Below are 19,210 nucleotides of genomic sequence, written 5' to 3'. Positions count from 1 at the left end.
CTTTCTTTCTTTCTTTTCTGTTTTTGTTTTCTGATGATTTGAAAAGGACCCAAGGAACGTTTTTGTCTGCATGCTAATGCTGTTATACGCTAAGGCGTGTTACAATCCTTGATTGCACTACTCAATTGATACTCAATTTCATCAGAGTTCACAGGATCAGAAATACCGAATGAGATAGGCAGTAGCTAGGTTGGGGAAGGCAGGATAGCTAGAGGACGGTTTCAGGAATGTTCAGATTCGTTACCGCCTAACTGTTGGATACGTAGCTCTAGAGCGAAGACTCTAGAGCTGGTCGGTTTACTAGCAGTCGTGTTCTCAACTCTCATGTCTGCAATCCTGTCCAGTCGCATCAGCAACACCAACGACAGTCGCCTGCGACTCTTCGCAGCAAGTGCCATGCCAGATCCAGACGCCGGGACGCCGGTAAACATACGGCACACTGGGGTCTGAAGGCTGAAGCACAGCCACGTCCGTTCAGAGAAGCCGTCAGCAGTCAAGACCCACCCACCCGAGTCAATGGCGGGATCAATAAACAATGACGATGCAACGCGCATTTGCTGCCTCTCGCAGACAGCCTTGCCCGCCATGACACGGCGATGTGCCGTAAATTCCGCCGGCACCGACTGGAAGACCAGGCGAGGGCGATGGAGAGGCCTTTCCTTATATACGCAACACCAGTACACCACACTCCACTGCCCAAGGGCGAACGCGAGCTTGAGCAGTGCACGTACTGTGCAAACTGCAAAGACACCTAGCTAGCATAGGAGTAGAATCGACCTCCCTCCCTTTGCCGCTCCCGGACTCTCTGGTCGAGAGGAATTGCATACAGGACGCATGGCTTGGTCATCACTACTCATTACAGGTAAGATTCATGCTACTGCTCACCGTCCTGTAGACAGCAAGTGATCAATCGTGTCTGCTTTTTAGGGATGCAAGCGGGCTTGTTCTCGATCAACTATAAAAATTAAATATATTTGTAGGCTTGCAGGAAAACCCGCTTACATCTCCGCTTAGCTTGCTTAGTAAATACTACTCCAACTAGCGCGAACTCGATACTACTTTACAAATGCAACTACACAAATCCCTCCGTATCTAAATAACTATCATTTTCATTTGCCGAGAAACAACTTTAAATATATATATATATATATATATATATATATATATATATATATATATATATATATATATATATATATATACTACCCTATAACTGGCTACAAAATAACTTATTCTGTAGCTACTTTGAGTTACAATAATTACTATGTTAATTTACGAGATTATACTAACTCCTTACCAAGTGATTTACTCTAACGTTATGGTAAATATCCCCATGTGTTATAGTAACATAACTATCGTAAATATGTATTGACATTATCGTAAATTAGTATATAAAATTATCATTAGATAAATCGTTAAATCTATCTTCATAATAAATTTATTTAGAGATACACATGTTGCACATATTTTCTAAAAATATAGTTACTCGGCCTTTCTACTTGTTGTCGCTGACGTCGCGCTCTCTCTCCCGACTCTGCAGCCGCCGACTCCCGAGTCCCGACCACTAGTGGAGTCCCACGCGGCCACGCCTAGCACTAGCGGCGACGTACGGCAGCTAGCACCCGATGTCCGGATCCATCGATGGCCGATGGCGGGCAGCAGTAGCATGGCACAGCGGCACTGCAGCAGGCGGCAGGTCGTCGACACCCCAAGTGCCAGGCCGCTGGGCGCATCCGGGAGGTGGCCAGACCCGCGGTGGTGGCCAGCTGCTAGCGGCAAGCCAACCAGGCACCCAGGCCCCAGGCCCCAGGCCCTAGCCATCCAGGACTTTCATCCAGCGCTAGGTAAAAAAACAGTCCCTTTTCATTTTAGTTTTACACATTTTGATGGTCCAATATTTGATTAAGGATTGTGAAGACGAGCACTGATGGTTATTATACCTGGATCTCCATGTCGCCATAGTGTCAGATTTGAATTTTTGTGGAGGCCTCTAACAGTTTCTGTCATATGCTTGTAAATTGCATCTATGAATTGAGAAAATGAAAATAACTACTCTGTACAAATTTTGAACTTATCAGCCTGTAGAGTTCAATTTTCTTGAAGATTTAGCTATTAATCTTATGCCTTAGTGTATTCTAGTTCCTATCAATTTTGACAAAGAGTCGCCTGCAGAATGTAGCTTTCTAACCTACTAGGATCAATGGCCAGATCAATTATGTCCTTTCGAATTGCACATCCAAGTCTGTTTTCAGAGAGATAAAAAGACCTAACTTCAATACTTCATGCCATACCCTTGTGTTCTTTAACCAAACATTATATACACATGGCTCTTATGGTCATTTCATTATCAAGGGAAACAATAACAAATAATCACAACATTGACTTGTTACTATTATTCTTTTTCTTATGTGATATATGAACTGAGTTGGGTTAGCAATGAAAATTACATCATACAAAAGTCTAGTCAATTTATCTTTGGCACCCGGTCAAACTTCACCCTTTGGGTATGGATAAATTGCATTCTTTACTTTTAATAATGTCTCAGGCTCACTTACCTTGGGATTTTTTGAGGTGTCCATTTGAGAGTGACTCATGTCGGCACATCAGAGCTTCAAATGCTATACCATATCTATGATCATATTATTGTTAATGAGACCATGCACAGTGTTGTTCTCGCACGACTGATGTCATGCCAATTCATTCCAGATTCTGAGAATCCTTGTGAGGCTTTGTATCTTGCCAGAGATGACGAAGGCTGCGATAGACTGTGTTACACTAGTTTAGATGCTTTATTTGTTCATATCAATCAAGTGCTTACTGGAAGAAAAAAGAAAACCATTTGCCAACTTCCTTCACTCGCCATCTTTCAAGAATGTGTTTCTCGATTTCAACTTGAGGTTAATATATGTTTTGCAATTCTTTCATGGCTTTCATTTTGGCAGTTGATTAATTACAGTCACCAAATTAATACTTAAGGGTTTTCCCTTGCAGGACTTACATGCCTCAAATGCTCTCAAGAAAGCGTGGCTTTAGCTTTTGCAAAGTTTCGCTATTGATAAACGTGAATCAATGATGGTACTGGTTGCCACAACAAAATGGGTATGGTTACTCCGCTTTTAGTTTACTGTAATTGTCGGTGTTTTGGACCGGGGGTCCTCAACCAACGAGTGAATTTGTATTGCGTGCCCCTAATTCCGGATGGTGATGCAAAGAGACACAATGTTTATACTGATTCGGGCAATGGGTGCCCTACGGCCAGTCAGGGAGGTCGAGAGAGGGAGCTGGTCCCAGGTCTCTGCGCGGAACGGTGCGGGCTGCTTGAGACGTTGCTCTCAGGCAGCGAGGGAGCGCGTGTCTGAATCTACCTGAGCCTATGAATGAGTTCGTCTGTCTTCTTTAGAAATGGCCCCGATCACTCCTTTTTATAGTTGAAGGGGGACCGTGGTGATACATGTTTTTCCTATGCTGCATCCTGTAGGCGAAGATGGCGCGTCCGAGCCCTGTAGCTTACTACTGTAGTGGTATGGTCGATGGAGCGGCCCTGTCCTTGATGTGCTTGAGCGACGTGCCGGTCACGCTCGATCTGTGCGGTGTGGCAGCTCTAGTGATAGCTTGACGCAGGGCATGGCGGGCGACGTGCCGGTCGCTGTGCGTTGGCGATATAGAGGGTCGAGGCTCTGTTGGTGTCGAGGCCGAGCCATCATGGGGGCTCGGCAGACGCAAATCCCGAGATTGCTGAGACTCAGTTGGTGCCGAGGCCGAGCCCACAGGGGGCTTCGGCGGGCGCGAGTCCCGAGGCTGCCGAGACCCTGAAGCGGATCGCTGAGGCTTGGAGGGTGCCGTTGCTCCTGTACACTGATTCCGAGGTTACTACGACCCGGTCCTGTCTTCCCACGCCGCGTTGTTCTCGGAGCAGGAGTTGTAGTACAGTGTGGTACGGGCGTCAGTCGTGGGCAGAGTGCAGAGCACAGTGGCCGGTAACCTCTGTTCCGTCGTGTCCCGTGTCCTGTCGGCCACTCCATGGTACTGTGACGACGTGCGGCTAATATTCGTGGTAGTGGTTGGTCGCATTAATCAGACGTGACGTTTCGTCAGAGATGTTGGCCGAGACGGAGGCGATGAGGTTGCTGCCGAGCCGGCCTCGCGTGGGGCGGAGAGTCGTTGCTTCGTCTGAGGCCTTGCGGACGGGGTCTCGGGCGAAGCGGAGAACTAGTCACTCGTCCGAGGCCTTGCGGTTTTTGGGCCTCGGACGAGGGGGCCTCGGGCGAGGCGTGGTGTTGGGTCCTCGTTCGAGGCCTTTTGGCGAGGTGGGCCTCGAGCGAATCGGAGATTCGGCCGAGGCCTATGGTTGCTACTTGGCTTCAGCTTTTACAAGGTCTAAGCAGTTTTTTCGGTCTCTGCTTAGGGTACCCCTTCTTGTGGTATCCGACAGTAGCCCCCGAGCCTCGGGGCGAGTGCGAGCACTCCCCCTGAGGTTTTGACGGGACTTGGCTCACGGCAGTTCCTGGTGGGATGGTGTTTCGTACTCGAGGTTTTGGTGGGTGCGCGCGAGCGCACCCGTCGGGTGTAGCCCCCGAGGCCCTAGAGGAGTGGTTTCATTCCTTCAGGGGCTTTCCTTCTCTTTGAGTGAGGGGTTTTTATCGCGTTCGCCGGGCCCGTGAGTGCGAGTTTGGATCGCTGGGTCTTGGCGTGGCTACAGGAGGAGCCCCCGAGCCTCTGCGCGGAGCTAGACGGCGGTCAGGAGTTCCGCTAGCTTATTTGTGCGGCCCTCGCGCATCCTTTTCGTTCAGAAGGAGGGGTGGAGCAAGCCATGCTACCCTCGGTGGGAAAGCTATTATCAAGTAAGTCCGAGTAGAGGCCCGTTCCCCGTTCGCTAGGGGTCGGCTAGCGGTCCAGAGATGCACTCCAAGAGTATCAGAGGGTTTCTCTAGTGGGTGCCGGGGCCGTTCGTTGGGTCTCGGTGGCTCGGGCCTCCCTACGGCGGGATCCCATTCGGAGACCTCACTGCCGGTCTCGGACATGACTTTAGAGTGTCCCAAGCGTTTCGCTTGCTTGGGGCTCGGCCCAGCGCGGGCTCGCCCATAGTTGTCCCTGACTCTGTTGCCCTAGGGCGGCTGTCGAAACCCTTAGGGGCCCAGCCTTCAAACCCCTAGACCGTAACGGGCTCGATGACCTTTATCGCGTTTTTTCGAGTCTTTGGGTGCGGGCTTGGGTCACTTGTCTCTGTCTTGGGTGCAGGAGGAGCCCTCGAGCCTCCGCACGGAGCGAGAGGGAGATCAGGGGTCCCCCTGACTTTTTTGTTCGACCCTCGCATATCCTTTTTTTCGGATGGAGGGTTTTTTTTTTACCGAGCCCACTCGTGTGCGAGCTAGGGTCGCTGGGTCTCGACAAAGTTGCAGGAAGAGCCCCCGAGTCTCTGCACGGAGCGAGAGAGCGATCAGAAGTTCCCCTGGCTTTTTGTACGCCCCTCGTGCGTGAGGGTCTGTCTGCCGAGCCCCCCTTGGGTGCGAGCATGGGTCGTGGGGTCTCGACACATCTGCAGGAAGAGCCCCCTAGCCTCTGCACTAAGCGAGAGGGCCATCAGGAGTTCCTCTGGCTTTTTGTACGACCCTCGCGCGTCCTTTTCGCTCGGAAGGAGGGTTTGGTTTGCCGAGCCCCCTTGAGTGCGAGCCTGGGTCGCTAGGTCTCGGCAAGGTTGCAGGAAGAGCCCCTTAGCCTCCGCACGGAGCGAGAGGGCCGTCAGGGGTTCCCCTGGCTTTTTGTATGACCCTCGTGCTTCCTTTTTGCTCGGAAGGAGGGGTGGAATATGCCAGGCTACCCTCGGTGGGCGTGAGCGGTGACACTTCCGGTGAGATGATATCGGGTAAGTCCGAGTGGAGGCCCGTGCCCCGTTCACTAGGGGTCGGCTAGTGGTCCAGAGACGCACTCCAAGAGTACCGGAGGGTTTCTCTAGTGGGTGCCGAGGCCGTTCGCTGGGCCCTGGTGGCTCGGTGTCTCCCTACAGTGGGATCCCATTCGAAGACCTCTCTACCGGTCTCAGACACGACTTAGGGCGTCCCAAGCGTTTCGCTTGCTTGGGCCTCGGCCCTATGTGGGCTCGCCCGTGGTCATCCCTGACTCTGTTGCCCTGGGGCAGCTGTCGGAACCCTTAGGGGCCCAGCCTCCGAACCCCTGGACCGTAGTGGGCTCGGTGCCTAGTTCCTTCGTCTGAAAGGAATCGGGTGGAGGGTATTTCCCTTCTGACGGCTGTCAATGGCAGGCGCGCCTTTTGAGGCGGTTTTTTCGGGGAGGCAGAACGGTGCCTGCTGCTGCTGTGGTCAGACGCGACGTGGTGTCAGTGGATGGGACATAACTGTGCGCGCGATTAATGAGGAAGAGGTGGGCGCGTGGGTAGCAAGATCAGATCTAGATAACTGCATCAGATTTTAAGGGAAACTTCCCCGATTTTGTCGTCCACCGTTTCCTCCCCTCCCTGCATAAATACGTAACGGGCCTCACCCCTCTTCCCCTTACCTTGCTTGCATCTGCGTTCGCTGCCTTCGAGCCGTTGCTAAGAACAGAGAGCGTCGGGGAGGAAGAAGGGAGAGAGGTGAGGCGGAGAGAGAGAGACTCACCACCGTAGTCGAACCCTCTACCGCACTCATGGCCGGCGACATTGTTGTCATCGAGGCGGACCCTTGGGATCGGTCTGACGTGACCGTGGAGACGCTGCAGTCGCTCGTCGATGGGGGTCTCCTCCACCCGATTACTGACCCCAGCAGGCCAGAGTGGATTGCTCCGGGAGGCGAGCCGGAGCCGAGGCCACGTGACGGCTATGTCATGAGCTTTGTGTCCTTTCATGAGCGCGGTTTCGGCCTGCCGACGGACCGGTTCATGCGGGCGCTCCTGCACTACTATGGCGTGGAACTTCACAACTTCAACCCCAACTCCATCACGCAGGCGGCCATCTTCATCGCCGTCTGCGAGGGGTACCTAGGAATCGCTCCCCATTGGGAGCTGTGGCTTCACCTCTTTTGGGCGGCACACACTACCAAGTCGACGGGCACGATGGGCATGAGGAAGGCGACGAGGGCCGGCGGCTGCACTTTACAAGTGCGTCAAGATCGGCAGCACCTTTACATCCCAGCCCAACTCGCGTCATCCAATCGCCGCTGGTACTCCAGCTGGTTCTACCTCCGCAACGACGATGGCGGACTTTCCCCCTACACTGGGAGGGTCATGGAGAGCCAGCCGGAGCAGTGGCGGTATGGCATCCCGAGAGAGGAGCAACCTAGGCTGTAGCTGCTTCTGGAGGCGCTGGAGAGGCTACGTGGCCGTTGCCTTACGGCGGCTGTGGTGATGGCGGCCTTCCATCGCTGGAGGGTGCTGTCGCTGATGGTGCGGCGGCGACGTCTATTCGAGATGTCGCCGGACGAGCCGATCGACGACGTTCGGATGTCCAACGTAGCCCTCTCTAATGAGGAGGTCCTGTGCCGGGTGAGAGAGGCGGTCGAGGGGTGGCTGAAGATCAGCGGCCTATCCCCGTTCCCGATGCGTCCATCGCCGGGGTATCTTTCTCTGGTAAGTCGCGTGCGGCTGCAGCCCCCGAGGCCTCCTCATTCCTCACCGTTGCCTACTTTCTTATTCGTGTTCGCTGTTTTTTGCAGGGGATGAGGGACGTACGAGCCTCCCCACCGCCCGTCCCTGAGGATGTACAGCGGCGAGCGGCGAACCGGGCGCACGCTGAGGCGCAGAAGAAGAAAAAGGACGCCAAGGGGGCAAAGCGCAAGAGGAAGAACCTCAAGCGCGACGAGCTGGAAAAGCGTCGCCGGAGGCAGAGGCACGAGGGTCTCCCGGTGGAGGCGTCTCCGTCATCGTCGTCGGTGGAGGGTTCGAGTGACGACGACGTCGGCGAGGCGGGGCGGGGTCCCCTAGACCACCTTCCTGATGTCGGGGAGATGGCGCTTGGGGCGTCGGTGGGCGGCCCGGCGTCTTCGGGAAGAGGAGGAGGGAGCGCCTCGGGGTAGGTGAGTGCCCGCCCCGGGGTCGAGGCGGACACGCCCGAGGCGCGGGCGTTGGGGAAACGCACCGTCGGCCCACTGGGCTCGACGGCGAAGGTGGAGCAGGCGGCGGCGGGGGCGACGCAAGTGCCTCCACCGAGGGTCGAGGGGGCGTCGGAGTCCGGCGAGGGCCGGCCGGCACCAACGGACACGGGGCCATGCCGCCGCCGCCGTTGCGGAGGAGGGACGCAGTGCTGAAGCGGTTGACCATCTGCTCGAGGTGAGTTTTTTTGTTAGTGAAGTTTTCAGCCTCTCCTGCTTGTCCTTTGGTCGCAAGCTAACCGTGCTTTGCCCTTAGTTGGAAGCATCAGACAGAAGTGCCCGCCCTGGCGCCACGTAAGGCGCTCAAGGTGGGCACCGGTTCCACCGCCCAAGGGGCGGTGGAGGCGCAGGAGCTGGTCACCCAGGGAGGGGCTACCAAGGCGGTCGTGGGGCGAGCGGAGGAAAAGCCTACGCTCCGCGAGGCCGAGGCACCCTCAGTCGCTGAGGCCACTGAGGGCGAGGCCGAGGCCCTCTCAGTTGTCGAGGCCACCAAGGGCGAGGTCGAGGCCGAGGCCCCCTGGATTTCCGAGGCCGAGGTGATGGAGGCCGCGGCGCCCGGGACCACCGGGGCCAAAGTGGTAGGGGCCGGAGTGAGCATGGCGAGGACGGCGGCCCAGGAAGTGGAGACGGAGACGAGGCAAGCCTCAACACCGCCGCCGGTCCAAGGCGTGCTTCCGTCGTAGGGGAGCGCCCGGGAGGCGAGGGTCCGCCTGATCTCCTCCGACGATACTTCTCGGGGGAAGGAGGTGGCCGATGCTGGGGCGGCCAGCGCTGTGGAACCACCGACTCCATCCTTGGGCGAGGCAAGCGTGGCCCTCATGCGAGTGCGACCCGAGCCGTGTGGGTGGGATCACCCACGTGTCTTGTGGCGGAGTCGGCACGACCCCGAGGGGGAGCCCCTATTCGCCCTCGAGGACATGGTCGAGGGGGATCGTTGGGACACCTTCGAGCAGTACCACCGTCTGGTGGAGCGGTCGCTGCGGACGGCGCTGTCCGTTGTGGCCGATGAGCTGCCCAGGATCGCCCAGGTATGCACCTTCTTTACTCGTGCGGTGTCGTCTATTCCTGAGTTTTTTCACAGTGCTTGACTCCTGTTCTGCTTATCTAGGAGCTCGAGGCCCGGTCTCTCGGGAAGTCGTTGTTCCTCCAGCAGGAGAGGGGCGTCTGGGATCAGCTCTGGCGGTAGAGGGAGCTGCTCGCGCATGCCAATGAGCTTCTGTCGGCATGGAGCACGGAGGCGGAGGACCTCCGCCTTCGCTGTGCTGACATGGAGGCCGAGGCGGCCATGGCTCGGGAGCAGGCCGCCCCTTTGGCGGCACGGGTCAAAGAGTTGGAGGAGGAGCTGACCCGTGTGGCCGGCGAGTGGGACACCTCCAGGTCCCAGGCTGAAGAAGCGAGGGCCACCACCATTGCCACTGCCGGGCAGCTAGGTGCAGAGCAGGGGGTGCACGGGCTGACGAAAGGTGCCTTGGCAGAGGCCCTCAAGGTGGTCGAAGCCTCCCGGGTCGAGGCTTTAAAATGGAAGGAAAAGGCGGAGGGTAAGTCCTATCAAACCACGCCCCTAGCCTTATCTGTTTTTCTTGTGTTTGACCCCTAACCCTTTGAGGTCCGGCGCTGGGAAGAGAAAGCCAAGGGTGAGTTTCGTGGGCCTCACACCCCTGTTCGGCTTATTTTCTTTGACGCTTAACCCCATCCTACTTGTTTTGGTGTAGGGTTGGGGGATGAGGTCTCCCAGTTGACCGAGGCCTCCATCGCGATGCAGGTGGTGCTCGATGCCGAGATCGAGGAGCACAACGCACTGTAGAGCACCGCCCGTACCGTCTGCAAGGCCCCGGAGGTGGAGGGGGTCGAATCGGGCAGCTCCCTTAGGAGCCGCCTGACTACGTTGATCAGGCCAAGCACGCCAGCGACTCTGGGGGGCACTACACATAGGTGTTAAGCGCGCCCTGGCCGTCGTCTCCTCGCACTACGCCGGTGTCGATCTCGAAGCCTTCAGTGACGGCTATGTCTTAGCCAAGGATGCCGCCGAGGTCGAGGAGGAGCTCATGAGGCTGGAGGAGGCGGCTGAGGGCCCCGGCACAGCGCTGGCTAAGCTATTCGAAGAGGAGGTGGTCCCTACCTCGCCTTCCGCTAACGCAGGAGACCCTGAGCCTTAACTTGAGCCAAGAGGGCCGTGTAAACAGATTAGGATTACTACCGTACTGTGACGTTTGTGGCCGCTGAGGCCTTTATCTTACGTATATACGCTTTTAATCATTTTTTTGTATTTCCGAGCCTCTGTCCTCTGTCACGTATCTGATTATATCATTTGCAAAAAACTTCCTCAGAGCCTAGGTTGCCCCTTGGGTAAGAGGTGGTGAGGGAGTTGCCGTAGCCCAGAGGCGTAGGCCATCTCGCAGCTCAGCCGGCCTTTTAGCCCTGAGATAGACTTTCGGTCCTTAGGTTTTTTGTAATGACTTGTCAGCGCACGCTGGAGAGGTTGGCATAGAAATTTATTTGAATAACGATTAAAAAGGGTGTCTGGGACTTAGGGGGGTTCCCCCCTTCTAGCCCCCGAGGGAGTCTCGGCTCTGCAGAGGCAGGGCCGAGTCTTGCTCGAAGTGTTATCGTAGAGCGTTTGCCCTCTGTCCCGTTTTTTAGACAAGTCCTTTACAATTGATTTGTCGTAGTACGCGATAGAGTCCTATCGATGGGGTTTCTAGAAAAAATAGAACAACTAAAGAACGCTTCTTTAATGTATTTCGAGAAACAAAGTACACAATGCATGGAAATTTAAGGGTAGAAATGACGTAGTTGTTCTATGTTCCAAGCGTTGGTGAGGATTTCGCCCTTCTCGTTGGCTAGCTTGTAGGTTCCGGGCTTCAGTACTTGGGTGACGATGTACAGTCCTTCCCATGGTGGGGTCAGCTTGTGGCGGCCTTTGTTGCTCTGCCTCAGCCTCAGCACCAGGTCGCCCACCTTCAGGTCTCGGCTTCGGATGCGCCGGGGTTGATAGCATCGTAGGGCTTGCTGGTACTTCGCCGAATGTAGCAGCGCGACGTCTCGGGCTTCTTCCAGTTGGTCGAGGGCGTCCTCGCGGGCGGTGCGATTGCTTTGCTCGTTGTAGGCTTGCAACCTCGGGAGTCCCGGAGAGCACTTCGCTGATGAAGTAAACGGGTCGTTGGACGGGTAGAGCATGCCCCTCCTCCTGCCTCTAACTACTATGGCTGCGCTGACCACTTGGGTCGTTGCGGTGACGTAGAGTAAGAGGGCCTCGCCCTCGGTGGGCGAACCAGGATAGGGGGATTGGTGAGTAGCGCTTTGAGCTTGGCGAGGGCTTCCTCGGCGTCGGGGGTCCAAGAAAAGCGCTCGGACTTTCTCAAGAGGCGGTACAGAGGCAGGCCTTTTTCGCCAAGGCGAGAGATGAAGCGGCTCAGGGCCGCAAGGCATCCCATGACCCTCTACACTCCTTTGAGGTCTTGGATTGGGCCTATGCTGGTTACGGCCGAGACTTTCTCTGGGTTGGCCTTGATGCCACGCTCCGAGACTATGAATCCCAAGAGCATGCCTCGGGGAACCCCGAAGACACACTTCTCGGGGTTGAGCTTGATGCCCTTTTCCCTGAGGCATTTGAAGGCTATTTCCAAGTCGTCAATGAGACTGCTGGCCTTCTTAGACTTGACCACGATGTCATCCACATAGGCCTCGATGGTTTGCCCGATGTGTTTGCCAAAGACCAGGGTCATGCACCGCTGGTATGTGGCTCCTGCATTCCTGAGGCCGAACGGCATGGTCACATAGCAGTGCATGCCAAAGGGAGTGATGAAAGGAGTCGCGAGCTGGTCGGACTCTTTCATCTTGATTTGATGGTAACCGGAATACGCGTCAAGGAAGGAAAGGGTTTTGCATCCCGCAGTGGAGTCGACGATTTGGTCGATGCGAGGTAGTGGGAATGGAACTTTTGGACATGCTTTGTTCAAACCAGTGTAGTCCACACACATCCTCCACATTCCATTTTTCTTCTTAACTAGTACAGGATTAGCCAACCACTCTGGATGGAACACTTCCTTGATGAATCCAGCCGCCAAAAGCTTCTGCACCTCCTCGCTGATGGCCCTGCGCTTCTCCTCATCGAATCGTCGCAGGCGCTGCTTCACCAGCCTGGAGTCAGCCCGGATGTCCAAGGCATGCTCGGCGACCTCCCTCGGTATGCCTGGCATGTCCGAGGGACTCCACGCAAACATGTCGATGTTTGCACGGAGAAAGTCGACGAGCACAACCTCCTATTTGCCGTCGAGGGTGGCGCTGACCTTCAATGCTCGGCCGTTGGGGCAAGCGGGGTTGATTGGGATGAGCTTGACGGTCTCTGTGGGCTCGAAAGTCCCGGCACGACGCTTGGCGTCAGGCACCTCGCGACCGAGCTTGTCGAGGCTGGCGATGAGGGTCTCGGCTTCCACGAGAGCCTCGGCGTACTCGATGCACTCGATGTCGTAGTCGTATGCATGCTCGTACGTGGACTCGACCATGATGACGCCGTTGGGACCCGGCATCTTGAGCATGTGGTAGGTGTAGTTGGGGACCGCCATGAACTTGGCGTAGCACGGCCACCCCAGGATGGCATGGTAGGTTCCTTTGAAGCCAACCACCTCGAAGGTAAGGATCTCCTTGCGGTAGTTGGAGGGGGTACCAAAGCAAACTGGAAGGTCGATGCGCCCGAGGGGTCGCGTGCGCTTCCTCAGTACGATGCCATGGAAAGGTGCGGCGTCACCTCGGAGCCATGACCGGTCGATCTCCAGGAGCTCCAGGGTGTTGGCGTAGAGGATGTTGAGGCCGCTGCCTCCGTCCATCAACACCTTGGTGAGTCAGGTGTTGTCGATGATCGGGTCGACAACAAGTGGGTACTGCCCGGGATTCGGAACATGGTCGGGGTGGTCATCCCGATCAAAGGTGATCGCTTCCCGAGACCAGTCGAGGTATCGAGGAGTGGCTACCTTAACCGAGAAGACCTCTCGGCGTTCCCTCTTTCGCTAGCGCGCTGTAAGGCACGCCGAGGGTCCGCCAAAGATCATGAAGGCGTTGTGCACCTCGGGGTACCCTTCGTCCTTATCGTCATCCCAGTCGCCGGCGCCCTTCTTCTTGGTATCATCGTCGGGGAGCCCGAGCTTGGCGTAATAACGCCGGAGCATGGTGCAATCCTCGAGGGCGTGCCTCACCGGGCCCTGGTGATAAGGGCAGGGCTTCTTTAGCATGTCATCAAAGAGCCCGGGGCCCCTAGGGCCTCGGGGATTCTTGCGCTCTGCGGCCGTGACTAGATCAGCCTCGAGCATCTCCTGCTTCCCCTGGCGACCCTTTTTCTTTTTCCTGGGGAGGCGGGCAGCCGAGGCCTTAGTGGCCTCGTCCCTTCGTTTCCCCTTGACATCGTTGTCGGGGAAGATGGCTCCAACAGCCTCTTCAACCGAGGCGAAGTTGGTGGCGATATCGAGGAGCGCGGCAGCTGATCGCGGCACGTTCCGGCCTAACTCTCGGACCAAGTCTCGGTAGGTGGTGCTGGAGAGGAAAGCCTGGATGATTTCCGAATCGCCGATGCTGGGCAATTCGGTGCACTATTTAGAGAAGCGCCGGATGAAGTCTCGGAGAGACTCGTCCGGTTTCTGGCGACAGCTCTTAAGGTCCCTGGAGTTTCTAGGGCGCACATAGGTGCCTTAGAAGTTCCCGACGAAGACCCTAACAAAGTTGCGCCAGTCGTGGATCTGTGAGGGAGGGAGGTGTTCGAGCCAGGCTCGCGCTGAGTCTGATAGAAACAAGGGGAGGTTGCGGATGATGAGCAGGTCATCGTCCGCACCACCTAGCTGACAAGCTAGGCGGTAATCGGCCAGCCATAGCTCGGGGTTGGTCTCGCCGCTGTACTTCGTGAGGTTGGCAGGTTGCCGAAATCGGGCTGGGAAGTGAGCATTGCGGATGGCCCTGCTAAAGACTTGGGGGCCGGGCGGTTTGGGAGAGAGACTGCGGTCATCCTCACTGTCGTAGCGGCTGCCCCGATGTGGATGGTAGCCTCAGGCGGGCCCCTCACTGTCGTGGCGCTGTTGTCGGCCGACCACCTCATGGTCGCCCTGCGCCTCGCATCGGTTGTCGAGGCGGTGGTGGACCGGGGGGACTCTGCTGATTGTCGGTGCCCGAGCAGGCTCAGGACGAACCAAGGCCTCCCGATCCTGTCGATGCGGCGCCGAGGGGAGGTCCGAGGCGGCTCCGCACCACCGGGAGGCGGAACTCTCAGCCTACTGCACCGCGGCGGTCTCGAGGAGATCCCAGAGCTCGCCGTGAACCCGTCGCCCTTCCATGGTAGAGGGCTCGGGCATCGCACGCACTAGCATTGCCGCAGCCGCGACATTCTGGCTAGCGCGATTGAAGATTGGGGGACGATCGTCCCCTTCGTCGTCGTTGATGTGGTGGTGCACGTCGTGAGCCCGTCGTCGGGCTCCTCTGCCTTCACCACGACCCTGCGCTCCTGCTCGAGAGTGTTTCGAAGCTGTTGCAGAAGGAGTCAATCTTGCTCGACCTTGGCCTGAAGCTCACAGAGCTGCTCCAGGTCCGGGCGTCGAAGTTGTCCGAGGGCAAGGTTCTCGTTCCATGCTACCGGTGGGATAATGCGTGAGGGCATGGCATCGCCTGTTCCCTGATGAAGCGGAGTACGGTCGCCTGCCCCCTCATCCTCATCGCCCGTGCTTGGCATCCCAAGTCCGACGTGGAAGAACTCACGAGTGGGATCGTAAGTACCTTCGTCGTTAGAGTCGGAGTAGCCAAAGCAATAGTCACTCATGGCCAGGAAGCGGCGCATGGCTTTGGGGTCACAAAGTCCGAAGAAATCCGCTCCGGCCCACGCCTCGTCCTCCTCCGAGGAGCCGGCGTGGGAGTGAGTCGAAGTCACGGTATCGAAGTCGAGGGCGAAGCATTGGTGGTGTCCTGAGGGCTCCGCGTGAATGGAAGCGTAGGCATAAGCATAGGAGGCGGCGGCATTTCTCAACCCGAAGGGGTACGGAGATGTTGCCACCGCCGGACTCCGCTTTGCCGGAGCCGGCGCCTCAGGACGTGGCGGAGCAGAGCTCGATGACGGGGCGTTGCCGCGCGCCGCCGGCGTCTCTCCCTTGCCTAGGCTCAGGCCAGACAGGTCCCCAACCAGGGACCTTGTGCCAACAGCTGGGCACGGGATACCGCCGGCGTCGTCCCGTGTTCGCGTGGTGTCGGCATGGCCCCGCTTGCGTCGTGCCTGGCGAGCGCAACGAGAGCGGCCACCCGGGCGCCGCCTACGCCTGGAATGTGGGTGTGTGACGTCGTCGTCGGTGGGCGGGGCTTGGGGTGTGAGGAGTACCATGTCGTACTCGTGCCCTAGAGACATGAACTCTAGGCTCCCAAACCAGACCATCGTACCGAGACGCAGTGGTCGTACGGGGTCTGCCATCCAGAACTGGTTGGGATGACGAAGCTAACACACAGTGCCCCTACCTGGTGCGCCAACTGTCGGTGTTTTGGACCGGGGGGTCCTCAACCAACGAGTGAATTTGTGCTGCGTGCCCCTAATTCCGAATAGTGATGCAAAGAGACACAAGGTTTATATTGGTTCGGGTAATGGGTGCCCTACGTCTAGTCAGGGAGGTCGATCTTATATTCCTTGCACCGAGGTGCTCGTAGTAGGGGTTTACAAGCTGGTCGAGAAAGGGAGCTGGTCCCAGGTCTCTGCGTGGAACGGTGCGGGCTGCTTGAGACGTTGCTCTTAGGCAGCGAGGGAGCGCGTGTCTGAATCTACCTGAGCCTATGAATGAGTTCGTCTGTCTTCTTTAGAAATGGCCCCGGTCACTCATTTTTATAGTTGAAGGGGACCGTGGTGATACATGTTTTTCCTATGCTGCATCCTGTAGGCGAAGATGGCGCGTCTGAGCCCTATAGCTTACTACTGTAGTGGTATGGTCGATGGAGCGGCCCTGTCCTTGATGTGCTTGAGCAACATGCCGATCATGCTCGATCTGTGCGGTGTGGCAGCTCCAGTGACAGCTTGACGTAGGGCATGGCGGGCGACGTGCCGATCGCTGTGCGTCGGCGATATAGAGGGTCGAGGCTCTGTTGGTGCCGAGGCCGAGCCATCATGGGGGCTCGGCAGACGCAAATCCCGAGGTTGTCGAGACTCAGTTGGTGCCGAGGCTGAGCCCATAGGGGGCTTCGGCGGGCATGAGTCCCAAGGCTGCTGAGACCCTGAAGCGGATCGCCGAGGCTTGGAGGGTGTCGTTGCTCTTGTACACTGATTCTGAGGTTACTACGACCCGGTCCTGTCTTCCCACGCCGCGTTGTTCTTGGAGCAGGAGTTGGTAGTACAGTGTGGTACGGGCGTCAGTCATGGGCAGAGTGCAGAGCACAGTGGCCAGTAACCTCTGTTCCGTCGTGTCCCGTGTCCTATCGGCCACTCTGTGGTACTGTGACGACATGCGGCTGATATTCGTGGTAGTGGTTGGTCGAATTAATCAGACGTGACGTTTCGTCAGAGATGTTGGCCGAGACGGAGGCGACGAGGTTGCTACCGAGCCGACCTCGCGCGGGGCGGAGAGTCATTGCTTCGTCTGAGGCCTTGCGGACGGGGTCTCGGGCGAAGCGGAGAACTAGTCACTCGTCCGAGGCCTTGCAGTTTTTGGGCCTCGGACGAGGGGGCCTCGGGCGAGGCGTGGTGTTGGGTCCTCGTTCGAGGCCTTTTGGCGAGGTGGGCCTCGAGCGAATCGGAGATTCGGCCGAGACCTGTGGTTGCTACTTGGCTTTAGCTTTTACAAGGTCTAAGCAGTTTTTCAGTCTTTGCTTAGGGTACCCCTTCTTGTGGTATCCGACAGTAACCATATGCTTAGCCAATCGTGGAATCACATACTGTAGTTTATCTACTTACATCTCTATTGGTGTTCAACACCAAGCAAGAGAGGAGAGACGAGAGCGTAAGAGGGAAGATCAAGTCAATAATGAGCCAAATCAATGAGGGAGCCAGCCCCTTCTCCCCCTCTCCCCTTTTATGGGAAGGTGGGAGGGGAGGTTTTCATTATTCCCTTAGTGGGGCTTGTATTTTACAAAAAAAATATAGCGGCTACAATAGGGCTATAAATGGGCCCTAAGTATTACCTTACAAGCCTAGAGCTATGTAACTGGGCCCTGTAAAACACTAATGAGGTCCCTAACATATAACACACCACAACAGTAGCACCTCAGCTATTCGGTTTTGATCGAAAGTATAACTACAAGACCCAATAGTTGAATACAACCAACTGTGGCCCAATTACAACTCAGTTCCGACACACAGCTCTTGTCTATAAAGAGATATTCTATGGATGATTTATCTTTAGCTAGTCTTCAGTGTTAACCTTCACTCGAACCTTCGTGACTCTGTCTTTGGCAGCTTGCTCCTTCGTATGGCCTTGAGCCCTTAATACCTTCTTTTCATAACCGAGCCTTCACCGAAGACATAGATGTAGTCGAGGTAGGCGAAGAAGTCGATGTAGGCGTGGTAGTCGTAGATGATCATGACATGTCTTCAAGCTTTCACTCATGGGCGCCAAGCAAGGCTTTTGTCTTCGGGCAGATGGCTTGTCCAATTTGCTCTTTGCCAGCCCCTCTTGGTTGGCGCTTGTGAGAAACTCTTTCGCGTGCTTGAGGTAGACGATGTAGGCGTGGTTAATGTCACTGGTGTCATAGATGGAGATCCCCGTGTCGACTACGACGAAGCTGATGGTGCCCCTTGCCGAAATGTTGACGATGGCGTAGCCAATGATGTCGAAGTTGAAGTCAAAGACCCTTGCCAAATGTTGACAAAGGCGTAGTCGACGATGCCGAAGTTGGTGACAAAGCCCATCGCCATAACTCTACCAAAGTCTTGAACAGTGGATCACTGAAGTTTCAATAGCGAAATAGGGAGAAAAAAAGAGAGAGCGGATGATGCAATTTTGAGAGAGTGCCCTGATGGGACCTAACGTTTAGTACTGGTACGATTGCATTGGTGTCTTATCATTTCCTTTTTGTGGGAGCGAGATGGGCGAGAGATAAATCTAGAAGATAAGCAACATGTCGACGTTTCATACCAGGGTACCATATCAACTAGTAAATTTAGCATCATGTGTGGGCTTCACATGGCCTAGCACTTGCCTTTTAGCTTTTGTGGCACACTCTTGTCACAGAGAATGTCAGAAGCTTGACGCCACTTGATCCACCATGCTTTGATTCTATGGCTAACGTCCTCATTAATATCTCCATCCTTCTGTAGCATCGATCTCAGATACCGAAAGGTATCCTTCTTAGGCACTACTTGACCTTCCAAACTCACATCTCCCTCCTCCTGTACAACTCCGCCAATGTCGCATCTCATGTATTCGGTTTTAGTTCTGCTCAATCTAAAACCTTTAGACTCAAGGGTCTGTCGCCATAACTCTAGTTTCCTATTTACTCCTGCCTGGCTTTCGTCCACTAACACTATTTTATGTGCTCAAAATATATTCTTTGACAATTGCATTAGGCGCTGAGCTCGTGTCTACTCCCTCCGTCCCTTAACGTGTGTCGTCCTGGGTTTAAAATGTTGTTCCTTAATGTCTGTTCAGGTTCCCACGACGACACATGTTGGTCGCCCCCTCACACCACCACGCACAAGCCCATGCAAATGTTCACAAAAAAAACTGAAGCATTATTGACCTCTCCATTCTATAGTAATCTGCAACTAGAAAAGGCTACTTTATAGGCTTCCTTGTTTCCTTAGCCAAATTCTACTACGACACACATTAAGGGACAGAGGGAGTATTTCAGAAACTCTACTAAAAACTGTTTTTTTATTTCCAAAACATTTTTTTTAAAAAAAGAGAGAAATATTTTCCTAATATATATTGGGAAACATTTTGTGGGAGGTTTTAGAGTTATTGGCTGAGAGAGAGAAAGAGAGAGGAATAAAGAAACACATATATGGGTGGGGTGTGGGCCCCTTACCACAATCAAACAAGTTCATTGTTTGAGGAACACAAAAGACAGCGCTTTACTCTGCTTATATAATGGATCGGAGTACGAGCTACTTACATTTTTTTGAGGCTGTGAACAGCGCATCGTTTGAGTTCTTATTGCTGTTGACTACTCGTAGCAGTAGTTTA

General features: G+C 55.4%; 2 protein-coding genes across 2 annotated transcripts in view; both read left to right on the top strand.

Annotated features, from left to right (window-relative positions):
* The first annotated feature begins 708 nt into the window (after positions 1-708).
* The window catches only part of LOC136522665 (wall-associated receptor kinase 5-like), a 48,944-nt gene continuing 30,442 nt past the window's right edge, over positions 709-19,210 (top strand). The window contains exon 1 of the mRNA XM_066516474.1: positions 709-862. Within this exon, the coding sequence (XP_066372571.1) occupies positions 835-862 (28 nt within the window). The 5' untranslated portion in view covers positions 709-834. The remainder of the gene's footprint in view (positions 863-19,210) is intronic.
* On the top strand, positions 7,169-8,006 carry LOC136521091 (uncharacterized). The gene is made up of 2 exons (XM_066514809.1): positions 7,169-7,560; positions 7,647-8,006. Exons 1-2 carry the CDS (start codon positions 7,339-7,341, stop codon positions 8,004-8,006), a joined length of 582 nt encoding a protein of 193 aa, XP_066370906.1. The 5' UTR covers positions 7,169-7,338.

This window comes from Miscanthus floridulus, chromosome 18 (genome assembly GCF_019320115.1).
Source record: "Miscanthus floridulus cultivar M001 chromosome 18, ASM1932011v1, whole genome shotgun sequence".
NCBI classification, from domain to species: Eukaryota; Viridiplantae; Streptophyta; class Magnoliopsida; order Poales; family Poaceae; genus Miscanthus; species Miscanthus floridulus.
The sequence above is the reverse complement of the archived record's forward strand: the minus strand, read 5'-3'. Positions and strand labels throughout refer to the sequence as shown.